The 12538-nt window shown below is 49.0% G+C and overlaps 1 protein-coding gene across 8 annotated transcripts in view; it reads right to left on the bottom strand.

Moving 5' to 3' along the window:
• The window catches only part of Wdr20 (WD repeat domain 20), a 66222-nt gene continuing 53684 nt past the window's right edge, over positions 1 to 12538 (bottom strand). For 2 of the 8 annotated variants that reach the window (XM_029484437.2, XM_029484438.2), the window contains exons 3-5: positions 9309 to 10568; positions 6671 to 6735; positions 1 to 341 (exon numbers count right to left, since the gene is read on the bottom strand). In XM_029484437.2, the coding sequence (XP_029340297.2) occupies positions 6673 to 6735; positions 9309 to 10568 (1323 nt within the window). In that variant the 3' untranslated portion in view covers positions 1 to 341; positions 6671 to 6672. The other 6 variants (XM_021179287.3, XM_085830680.1, XM_021179284.3 and 3 more) reach the window with 5 other exon arrangements.

Here is a 12538-nt window from a genome sequence, read left to right as displayed (position 1 = left end):
TATATATATATATATATATATATATATATATATATATATATGGATTTAGTTACATTGAATTTTAGAGTAAAAAGCAAGAAAACTCCATTTCTCAGTTTTTACTGCAGCCCCAACAGACTGACTTAAAAATGGAAACAACTCTTTGGGTTTAGCAGCTCCACACTGCCCTGCAGGCCGCTGCTGCCTGCCGCCTGCCTGTGGCTCCAGCGCAGCTCATGGCTCCGTTGTCGTCTGTCACTCCCTCGGTCCACGCGTGTCCGGGGAGCCTGGGAGCAGCAGTGCACCTGCTACACTACAGTCCCACCTGGAGAAGTGGCCTGGTTTGGGGATGACAACAAGCCCTGTGAACAAAGCAGTTTCCATTATTCCAGCAAGACACAGGGCAGTGCAGAGAGCCCTGGAGCTCACCCTTGTCAGCCAGCATCCTTTCCAAGGGCTGGGAGCCAGGCTTTAACACACTCCCTGTTCACCTAGCTAATTCTCAGAGCATTGTACTGTGCCTGGATTGAGATTTTGCCTCAACAGCTGCTAGAAGGTGTTTACTGGAGACTATCAAAGCCTTTGGGAGAGGGTGTGGCTCAGGCAATGTAGCTGAGGACAGGGTCAGAGCGGGCCCTCAGAGCCAGGTAGTCCTCCAAGGGCAGTCTAGTGGCACTTTTAGAAAGGCATCTTTACCTGGGGTGCACCTGCTTTCTTGTGCAGCACCCCAAGATTTAGTTTGGCCAGTAGATAGGCGCTGCAGGTGCAGAAAAGGAGACCAGGCCCTGGTGGCGATTCCTGCAGCTAGGATGGGTAGCGGGAGGAGGAGCTACCCACACTGGCTAGCACAGAGCCTGAGCACCCTGAGAGCCAAGGGCACTCACTCACTCCTGGGCTGTGTGCACTCAGTCACATCAGAGCCTGCTGCTCAGGTCTTAGGAACATGCCGGTTACAGCAGCAGAACATTGAAAGTTGTGAATGGGCCATCGGCTTCACTCCAGGCTGTGCTGGGAGGGCGCTAGGGAAGAGCTGGCCCACTGCAAGCCACCTGGCCTGGACTTTCTTACCTCAGGCTGGAATCTATTTATTGGTCTAGACAAAACAAGAGGCAAGAAGAGATGGAATGCAGCAAGGGCCCCTGCTCTGCATCTGTAGGAGCTCTTATCCTCAGACCCTGTCCAGATAATGCATGGGAGGGCCATGCCCCTCCCAGCCCCTGCAAACCCACCATGCCAGTGAGGGAGGCTGCTGCACATAGCGCAGGATCCAGCAGCTCTGGCCCGCCCAGCCCCAGGTTGAGGACAGCACACATGCAGCAGCCACTTGAGTATGTAACCAACCTCCTGTGCCCAGGTAGCACTGCAAACACAGACGGCCTGCCCTGTCACTGTGGGTGTTGCCTCTGACCATAGCCAGACAATGGAAGAGTGCTGCCAGCCAAATGTGTGGAGCCGGGAAGGGTCTCGGCAGGGTCAGACTGGGTTGGGTCAGGTGAAAACTGCCCAGGTTTGATGTTAAATATTAGAACAGTAACCACACCACCAGTTTACTTCTTACAGTTCATGCAGCTTTGCAGAATGAACTGGAGGTGCTGGGACGTGCGGATGACATTCAAAAGAAAATGTGAGACTGGGTGTGGTGGTGCAGGCCTATAACCCCAGCACTGGGGTGGAGGAGGAAGAGGAGGAGGAGGAGGAGGAGAAGTCGTCCAGGGTCGGAACTGCAGTGATGGTGCAGTGGTTACGAACACTGACTGCTCTTTCAGAGGTCCTGAGTTCAATTCCCAGCTACCACATGGTGGCTCACAACCATCTGGAATGGGATCCGATGTCCTCTTCTGGTATGTCTGAAGACAGTGACAGTGAACTGATATTTATTTATATAAAAGAGTCCTAGGTCATCTTCAGCCATGTAGGAAACCTGAGGCAGCCAGGGCTGTAGGAGACATCTATGAAACCCCAATCCCTAAAGACAGACAATGTAAAATACCCTTCTTCCGGGGTGTAGCTGAGTCCCACTACGCCCATCAGTGTAAGACAGTTTGGGAGGTGGAAGGAGCAGAAGGACAGCTCTTGTCTGAGGCATGGAGGCTCCACAGCCCTCCTTCATCCGCTCTCAGGCTGGTGGTGTTTTACTTCATAGTCCCAATTCCTTTGCTTGGGGACAGATCAGTGAAGATTAGGCCTGAGCTCAGAGACCAGCACACAGGAAGATGTGTGTACCTGGGATGTGCGCACCAGAGCCAGCACAGCACCTACAAGGGCTCACAAAAGCAAGCAAAAGGTCCCTGGAACAAAGACAACTCCTAAACCTAACGGTTAACAAGCTCTTCTGGTCTCACCAAAGCTGCCCAAACTGCTGGGTATTTCAGTTCAAAATTACACAACAAAATACTCTAGGTCTTGGTTTTGGGTTGGATTCTAATTTACAATAAATACAAAGCCAATAGAATTAAGCCTCTTCCACCAGGATATACAAGAAAAACAAAGACTTATAAACCACTACAACCAAAGAACATGTCCATTTTCCTTCCCTGGCGGACACTGTGGAGATGGGTCATAACTGACCAGACGCTGGATTAGACTATGCAGGGTAGAGCTAAGACAGGTCCTGTGGTTCTGTTGGGTCTACATCGGCCTCCAGCTTTGGCTATGGGAAAGCTGCCCTTTCCCTATCTGACCTCAGCAACCTTTGGCCATAAACATCTGACAGTACCTCAAGGAAACAGTGTAGGATAAGGTATGGATGTTGGGGCTGAGTGCCCCACCTCTAGCTTTGAACCTAGTTGTTCAAAGCTATTTATCCCTCAGCTCAGAAAAAAACAAACCAAACCAACAACTCCCCCCCCCGCCCCCCAGATCAGCCAGGCAGACTGCCCCTGAGACCTTAGGAGAAGTGACCAGTGGATTCTACAGTCTCCGCTTGGAGGGACAGCTGGCCCTGAGGCCCTATACGCCAGGAACTGCTCTCAGGTGGAGGCCAGGACTGAAGTAATTAAGCAATTCATGCCTCTTCAGATGGGGCACAATGAGTACCATCCCAAGCGACAACACCTGCACACACTCTTAGCCCCTTGCTGGGTCCCCTTATCTGTCTGAGCTTACGAATCCATTAATTTATTATATACACTCCAACTTGCCAGAGAGAAACTTGACAGAAGGCCACAGTTCTGTGTAAGGTCCATGGAAGAGGCTGGCATGCCCAGACTCAATGAGATGCTTTAAGAAGCTTTCAGTGTGTGTCCCTCCCTGCCTCACAGTCCTACGGCCTGGTACTCTGGCTCCTGCTGGCTTCTGGGTCTTGTCCCTTGACCAGCCTTCCTACCATTGACAGGCACTGAGAGCACACATGGTCTCTGATGAGAACAGGGTTCCCACAGTCACTCTTTACAGCCATCTAGGGGAAGACAGAGAAAAGAAAAGGTTTAAGCAGCAGGAGGCTCCTCAGAGGCTGTGCACTTCGAAAAATGTTTGCCAGCTAAGGCCCTCATCCTGGGACCTGCTGGGCCCCTCAAGTCTGCCATGGAGGAAAAGAGGGTCAGAAATCCTCCAAAGCTCACCCTTCCAAGGAGCTGCCAGAGCCTTCCCTAAAGAGAGGGGCTGGTTTCAGAGGCGCAGCCTCAAGACAGAGGTGCTGCAGCAGACTCACTAGCTGGAACGGACCACCACTGTCCACAGGCAGCCAGCCCTACACGGTGGGACAAGGATGACGTCACTTCTTCTCCCACTCACATACTAGAAGGGTTCTGGTTTTTTTTTTTTAAAGTCACATTATGATTTTCTTTAAACACATTTGAAAAGCTATAGCACTGAGAAAAAGCCGTGCTGCTCCTGTGGTGGGAAATTGGGAGGTCACTTTAAACTACAGGTTGAACATTTCTCCTGCTTTGCAGTACTCCCAGCCAACCCAACATGCACCCATTAAGTCAGGCAGTAAGGAAACCCTAGAATTTTGTGAGGGCTGAGAGGCAGAGCACAGGGCTTGGCAGGCCACCAGCCTGGAGGACAGGCAGCTAAGCAAAAGCCCAGAGTTCGGGAACTAAGAGGCAACAGCTGTATGGGGCAGCATGGGCTAGCTCCCTCTCACCTTGTCGCCCGGGCAGGGACCTGTCCTTAGAGCAGGACAAAAAGCATGGCTGATGCTCCTGTGCAGTGCACTCACCTACTGCTCCTGCTACCCTGGGCTCTAGGTGATCACAGAGCCAGGCCCCAGCACAGAAGCCCAGCAGGGGTGAGGTGGGAAGAGCTCCTACAGAGGCTCACGGTGCCCTTGGCTCACTAGGCTGGCTAGGTGGCTGCAGAGCCAACTGGTAGACCAGCTACCTTCAGCGTTATCATTAGCATTACATTGGACCTTTTCACACACAGAGAATCCCAGTGCCTCACTGAGAGCAGATCACACAGCAGAATCTGGGCTGCTCAGTCTGCATTTCATCTAGAAGCTAACTGAGACCATGGTCCGTCCACACGGAGTCTTCCATGGTGTCTTACAAACATTAACAAGGCTCTGAATTTTACAGCATTTAACAGCTTCTCTCTTTTGGCTCACTGAGATTCCTTTTTATGAAGCTTGGATATGAAAATGACTTAAAATTTATCTACATTTACAATGCATTCACACGTTTATTCAATGTCAATATACAGAGGACAGCCTCCAGTACTTCAGAAGTCAAGTATATGGTAAGTCTTTTGCTGTGACAGGGACAAGGGAACAGCTAAAAGACAAGGCAGTGAAACAGAACATGGTTCTCAGAAATGAAGAACAATACTGATATTCAAGCTTCATTAGTTATTGCGACATTAGGAGCTCAGTTTCCTGGTAGTTCACAGCAGGAGGGCTCTTCATGAAATTTATTCAAGTTGTGAAGAGATCAGATGAAAATGTAAGAAAGGAATACATGTTTTACCTTGACTTTCACTGAAAATAAATATACCCATACAACTTTACACAATGTCACCTAATAACAGTCTTTAAAACCTAAGTACACAGAAGTTAAAATGCACGATTTTCATACTTTTACCTCAAGAGTCAGGAATTGAACCATGACACAAAGAAAATGTAATAATTGCAGCATGAGTGAAAACCCCAGCGTCATGGGACAGTTGCTCCGTGAAAAGAACAGTCTTACAATTCAATCTGGGATCTGAGCGTCAAGGTAACAGCTGAATGCAAGTGCTTTCCCACAAATGAGCCACAGGCTGTCCCAGGGCCACACTGCCGGCTCTGCTCCCTGGGAGCCACCACGTAGCGCTTTGATGAGCACCTTGTTAACCTAAGCCAGCTTGTGGTGGTCCAGTCAGCCCACGGCAAACAGCATGCTCTGACATAAACAGGGCATGGGGGTGTGGTGGCTCCCCCATGCATTCCCAGGACAGAGACCAGTACAGCCTTAGAAACCAAACCCAAGCCAGAGGCCATGTCTTCAAGTCAGTACAGGCCTACCCAGAGAAGTGCACGGAGGCTCCATGGGTAAGGAGAGGGCCTCAACAGTGGTCACACATGCCTCAGTGCTGCAACTGGTCCTGAGCCAAGATGTGTGACTAACTGCCCACAGCATAGCGTGCACTCCAAGGTCAGCCAGTGGAAAAGCCACCACTAAGCTCTGGCTGGCCGGCCGGCCGTGTCTTGTGTCTTGCTACTCTTTACACTCCTGAGCTTGCTCAACAAAGAAAACGTTTCCCTCCAGCGGGAGATGAGAGGGCCTTGCACACAGGCACACGTGTGCTAAGGCAGGCTCACTCATTTTAGCACAAATTCAGTAATGTTAGAGTTTATTAAAAATTCAGACTGCATCGTCACGGGATGGAAGGAACGGCTGTGCCCTGAGCGTTTAAGACAAACACTAGAGCTGACTGCTGACCTGGGCCTTGTCCACCTAATTTAAGAGTGCCTCTGAAGACACTGTGGCTACTCTCCTCGCCACACTGGCTTCTCTAATGGCCCTCACCCTGCATCCTGACTTCAGCAGCTCTCAGAGCACTTCTAAACTCAACCATCAGGACAAACTTAATACTCTGCCCTGTGCAGGCTAATCTGGAGGCAGAAGCCACTAGCTGCAGGTTATCACCCAGTCTCTCTGGAGCATTTGCTTTAAAAAGAAGATACAACTTCTAAGCCTCTGCAGAGGGCTGGGATGTGGCTCGGAAGTGCAGCTGTGTTTGGCAGGGGATGAGTCCTTTGGCATAGTCCCTGGCACCACATGCACAGAGAAGGAAAACGGGGGAAGCTGGGGGCTGATTCACCATAGCTACAGGGCAGCTAGTTTCTCGAGTCACCAGAAAAGTTGCCTGCGGTGGGCAAGCAGGACAGACAGGAGGGTCCAACTGTCCAGTGGCCCTCACTGAGCCTGCGGACTCTGGGCCACAGCATGCAGACTGGAACCCTGCCTTTAAGAGCCTCTTGCCAGTAGCTGTTTTAGTTCAGTAGCTAGTTATCAAAGATATTCTTGCTCATGAAAACGCTCAGGGAAGTTTTGATGAGGAAGCTCAAAGTTTGTTTAGAAAACTAAAAACATTTCTCTGGGTGGCTACTGTAGAAGCACAGTGGCCCTAGTCCTCATTCTTTGGAGATCAGGACCCACCATGACAATTGGTACAACCCCATGACACCCCACCACCTCTGTCTGCAGGGCACAAGGAGGAAGGAAGCCCCGCCCTCCAGCACCAGCACCCTCTTCTGGAGCTGCCGCACCTTTAGTTCTGGTCTTGGAGAACACCTTGCACTCTGTCCTCCTGCCTGCAGAACTGCTCTGCCGGCTGTCAAAGAAAGGGGGGCAGGAGTCAGTCAGGGGGGTAGAGCGGGCCTGGAGCAGCACCGCGCCCTCCATGCAGGGCCAGCCTGGGCCACATCATGCAACTAAGCCAGCCCTCTCGAGTTGGCCTGGGCTCTTACCAGACCCTGAACCTAGCAGGGAGCCCAGGGGGGAAGACACACACAGCAAAGGACCCCAAACAGGGTTCCCAGGTTAATCATTAAGGACACAACACTTAGCAGCAGAAGTTGAAATATACTGTGACGAAACCCCACATCACAAACTGTGACGTTTTTATGGGGATGCAGAAGAGAATTCATAGGTCTCCATCCGACAACATCGGCGGGGTCTTTTCTTTCCCCCTTTAAAGAAAGTAGTTTCCACCCTGATCTACCTCCCCCACTTCCCACCAGCGAGTGATTCGAGTCACTGTCAGCATCCTAGCTATTTCCCCTTGATCCCAGCTCATGGGTCTAGGAATGCTACAGGACAGGGAATCTGTAAGCGCCCATTATCTGTGCTGGGTCCACAGATACACATGCAATGGCCCCCTGCCAGCAAAGATACCCTCAAACTGAGAGACCACCATAAGCTTCACCATAAACGTTACTTACCTATGACTGGGCACTCCCTATTTAGGCCAAACACACAGTCTTGAATTTGGAAACTGCATACTCAATGACTCCGAAGCATTTGACAATGAGTCTCAGAAACTGCACGTGGAATGTTTCATTTCTAGCCTACCCACCCAGCAGCTCAATTTGACCTCTGAAGTCCTGAAAGTCTATATAGCAGCAGTCTTTGCTACCTCAGATCAGAACCCTACGAACAAAGGAGTCAATTTCCAGGGTAGATGGGACATGAGCACCCTTGTGAAGAGTTAGTTGCTCATGGAACAACATGAAATGCCTTGGCACACAGGTGAGATATGCTGGAGACTGCCATCATCTCATAGGCTGAATGTTTCCGTGGCTACCACGTTAAACAGCAGCCACTTCTGGGGGTGGAGGGGAGGATAGGAATGGGGGGCGCCCAGATCCACCATGAACATGTAAGAGCAAGGGAAGGGGCCTAGGACATGGCCTGGATTTCTGGCAAGGGAAGCCAGTAGCTGACCACTGTCTACCAGAGTCTTGGTACCTCGGAGACATAAAAGCCTTGCCAAGTCTTCATTACGGAGCCAAGTTCACTCTAGAGTCAATACAAACGATCATTCCTGCTATATTTAACTACAAAGGTGTACAACACAGAAAAATAATCCTAAATGTTCTAAATAAATTAAGAAATAAAATAACTATCATTTTGATACAAAATACCGAGCTCAAGGAACTATCCTCCACTGTGAAAACTGGTGTTTGAAAAGAAATTCTTTGAGCAGCTGAGCGGGACCTAAGGAGCTGAAAGCAAACTGCCACAGGGGCAGTTGACCCAGCACTGCTCCTGAGGACACGGGTTAAGAGAGGGATGGCACTCAGGGTAGGGTCTGAGTCCTACAGCAGTGCTGTCTCCCAGAGTCCTGGACTCTCAGCTGCTGTACGAGAACATGACGGGTGTGTGTGTGTGTGTCTTTGTGCTTTCCCCCTGGGGGACCTGAACCCACCAAATGCCAAGTCAGGAGGCACGCTGCAGCCTGGACACCTAACAGTCCTCACAGAGCAGAACAGAGGAACCTGTCCTTGGCTTCCAGCCAACTTCCTGCTCCTCCCACTCCATACAACAAAATAGTCAGAACCTCTCTTCTGCTGTTGGGGAGAAACTAAGTATGCGCATCTAACATGTGAGTCTTAGCTGATGTGGCAAGAGGGAGGCCTTCTGAAAGCCGTGGCTGCTGTCCTTGGCCACTGAACATCTAAACTGCCCAGCTCCGGAACACGTGGGGACTTTAGTGCACAATTTGAATCAGAGTTCTACAAACTGCTTCTTTGAAAAAAGATGTTTATTAAACAATTTTAATTGTCATAAAATGACTAAAATGGGTTTTAAAAATTAAGGCTCTTCTCTTTCTGTGGATTGCCAGACAATGTAAAAATAATATCAATCAACCCTGATGAACGCTTTGTTCCTAAGTTAACTTTCATAAATTCCTAAGTTATTTTATAATTTAAGATAAAAAGTTGGACTATAAATGATAATTAATACCCATGTGTACTGACATACACTGACCAGGTATACAATAATCTAGTTGAGTGGTTACGCAAAAAATATCCCAGTTAGAGCATACATTTTGACTTTAGCATTTTAATGTCATTATTTCTCCACACTGTCATGATTTCCCTAGAACTGAAATAGCCTGATACAGGAACGCTAACTTTGGGCTCTATATACCCAGAGGGATGGATGACTGACTTGGCTGGCAGTTAGTCTGATTATATATATTTTTAAATGCTCTAAGGTGAATTATCAAATGATTCAGAATTACATGGCATGCAGTATCCAAAATTATGGCTCTGATGCATTTAGATTTACATTAAGAAGTGTCATTCACATTCATTGTACATCCCACCCCTCCCACAAGAAATAAAAATCACTACCTAGTCAAGTTCTAGATCTGGTGCAGCATTAAGGATTAAAACTTACCACTTTACCGGGCCTTGCCCATGTGCAAATAAATCCCTCCTGACAAGCAGTGACTATACAGTCTTCAAGAAAAACCAATACCGTCAGTCTTTCATGAGCTATCTTTTTACAGATCAGTGGCTCTAACAAGGGAACATCTTCCATCCGAGGACACAGGGATGTCCCCAGAGTTTTAGCTGGGTCCGTTTTGGCTTTAGTAACTAGGTTCAGTTTATCACTGCTCTTGCTGGAAATGTGTCCCATACTATGGTTTCGTTTATGGTCTTTCTCGTGGTGTCTCTCCTTCCGGTCATGTAGCGACAGAGTTGCAAACTTGCTGACCCCAGAGGCAATGGCCCCGTCCATGACGCTGCTTTTGCTACCAGCATTGGAGACTGCTGAATGTGGAAGGCTATTGGACCGTGGCAATGGAGGGGGCACAGAGTTCCCAGGTGTAGTGACACTGTTCCCATTGCTTCCGGCAGGCGGACTTGTGGCATTCATAACGTTTGTATGTGTCCTTGCTCTTGAGAGGGGCTGGTGAGGGAAAAGGATGTCTTCTGTAAGGTCCCATAAACACAGCTGTGTATCCTGGCCCACCGAACCAAACCGATATGTAACACTTACAGGTCGGCTGTCTGTAGAGTTCCGTTTGGATAGCCTAGACTGTGTACTGTTCGCTCGATCTCTGCCAAAATGAAGAAGGTCCTGGAAGTCCTCGTCACTGCCACTAAACTCCATAGGGTCACTTTCTTCTACACTAGTAGTATAGGGATCAAATGCTACAACACTGACCCAGGATTTGTGCCCATGGCCTCTAGCTATTACTCGGCAGTCTAGAAAGGACCAGACTGTCACCAAGTCGTCCTCTCCACCTGTCACAATGTACTTGCCATCTGGGCTCCAGCACACACAAAGCAAGCCCCCAAAGTAGCTTTTCATTGTACCGTGCAGCTCCACTGAGTCAAAGTTGAACACACGCAGAAACCCGTCCTGGCTCACACACGCTAAGAACTTGCCATCTGGGGAGAAAGCAAACTCGTTGAGGGCCCCCTCGCCCACCGTCCACTTAAGGAGAGGGTTCCTCGTGGATTTGCTCTTGCAAGTGTGCACGGCAAAGCTTTCTCCCTGCTTCAGGAGCTGGTAGTGGGGGGCTGTGGTGCCACAAGTGTGCTCCACATTATATAAGTACATGTTCCCACTTGAATGGGCTACTAGGAAAAGGCTTTCCGAACCAGGAACCCATTTGACACAGGTTACGCGGGACTTGTCTATTAGTCTCTGTGAAGACAAAGAGAACACATTATCACAATGGAGAAGTTAAGGTCTACTTTTCCAGAAAAAAACCTGTCTGCTTCTTGGTAAGAAGGTAATGGTTCATCCGGGCACTCCACACTTTGTCAGGCAGGCCAGTGAAGCACATGTGGCCCATCCCAGAACTGCACTTGGGTGTCAGTCATTTGATAACTACCTGCTGAGAGCCTATTCTGTGCCAGGTATCAGGTCCCGGGCACACAGGGGCAAGACAGCCTTTGGCCCCTGATGGCAGGAGCGGCTCAATGTTTTGCTTCAACTACAGCAGCTTCCTCTTGATGAGGACTCAGAGGACGAGTTTCAGTCCTCACAGCTTTCTTTGCCTTTGTCACTGCAGGCCATGGGCTGACTACATTGTCCCTTTTTGTAGCTGCTCAAGGGCAGGGAATCATCGTAGCCTGTGACCAGCAGAACACAGGACTTGAAAGCATACTTCCTGGGTTGGCAGGATGCAGCTCTGGACTCACTGTGGCTTTCCTCAATCCAGACGATGAACTGTGAGTGTCTTACCCACATCTCCTCATTCTCTCTGGAACAGGATGGAGGTTAGCTCAGGAGTCTGCTCTACCACTACCACTGTGTTCATTCCGTGTTCACCTCAGGTCCACTGACCTAGCTGCCTCTTTAGCTGCTTCTATCAGGGTCTTGTCTTTAAAACCAAACTCACGAAAGCCAGACATGAATGCCACTCAAGATATACACAAGGGGTAGCCTTCTTCTCTGTGCAGACCCTGCTATAGGGCTCACTAGGACACACACCCTCCACAGGCTGTAGTCTCAAAATCACATTACCAGAAATAACCAGTTCCCAATCCTGCCACATAACTGCCAGGCAGTCTCTGTTAAGCCTACACTCTTTACTGGGTCAGCCTAGAAACGCTTAAGCACTTCCGCTTTACCTAACTGGCTGGGGTTCCCCAACATGAATCTCAGGGCACACTGCTATGGGCTTGAGCTATAGCCATCTGCCCAATTGGTCTGGTGACCATGTTAAAGCAATTTTTTTTTTACAAAAAATTATAGAAATTAAATGATGTGATTTTTTTTAAAAAAATAAAGAACAGAAGCTGGGGTGCCACCTGCATGAGGATCTGGGTCTCATACACAGTGTTATGAGCAACAGCAGTAAGAACAATGATAAAGGACAGGACAGAAAAGAAATGCAAGCTCATGCAAAAAGAAAAGACCTCACAAGAAATAGACTACTAACAAATCACTGGCAGGAATACGTGGGACCCTAAAAGTCTATCCACAGCATGGAGGCCTGGAGCTCCAAGTTCTTAGGTTTAGGCAGAGTATCAGCTACCACTGCTACTGGCACAGAACATGACTGGCATCTTAGACCAGTAAGTACTGTCTTTGGGGATACTGTCACCAGTTTTTTGTTTGTTTGTTTGTTGTTCCCTGACTCCTGTTTCCTGCTTGGTGACCTGCCATATGCTAATGTCAGTAGCCTAAACACCTAGCACTACTCCGCAAGATTCCATTAGGCCATCATCATTTCTTAGCAAGGGCTCAGGTCATTTTCAAGGCTAGACCATAGCTTTAGGGAAAGAGTATGTTAGGAGGATGAAGAAACGAAGAGACCTCCAGCTCTCCGGAGCCTGAGAGCTGAGTCTCCATGTGTCCACTAGGTCATGTTGCCCCAGCACTCCTCACTCTGCACCTGGGGACATGACTATGGCAGATGGGCATGTTGTAAAGGTGTGGATTCCCTGTGCAGGGAGGGATGGGTCAGGGAGTTCAGGGTTAGAGCCGCACTGCTGGCTGGTCCAAGTCCACTTCCCCAAGCACTATTACTCTACTACATACAGGTGGGAAAGCTGAAGATCACGAAAGCTTCTAGCAGGATGCTTAGGAGTAAATTTTTTTTTTTTTTTTTTTTTTTTGGTTTTTCGAGACAGGGTTTCTCTGTATAGCCCTGGCTGTCCTGGAAC

The sequence above is a fragment of the Mus caroli genome, unplaced genomic scaffold (assembly GCF_978045245.1).
Source record: "Mus caroli unplaced genomic scaffold, Mus_caroli_1 scaffold_14, whole genome shotgun sequence".
In the NCBI taxonomy this organism is placed as follows: domain Eukaryota; kingdom Metazoa; phylum Chordata; class Mammalia; order Rodentia; family Muridae; genus Mus; species Mus caroli.
The sequence above is the reverse complement of the archived record's forward strand: the minus strand, read 5'-3'. Positions and strand labels throughout refer to the sequence as shown.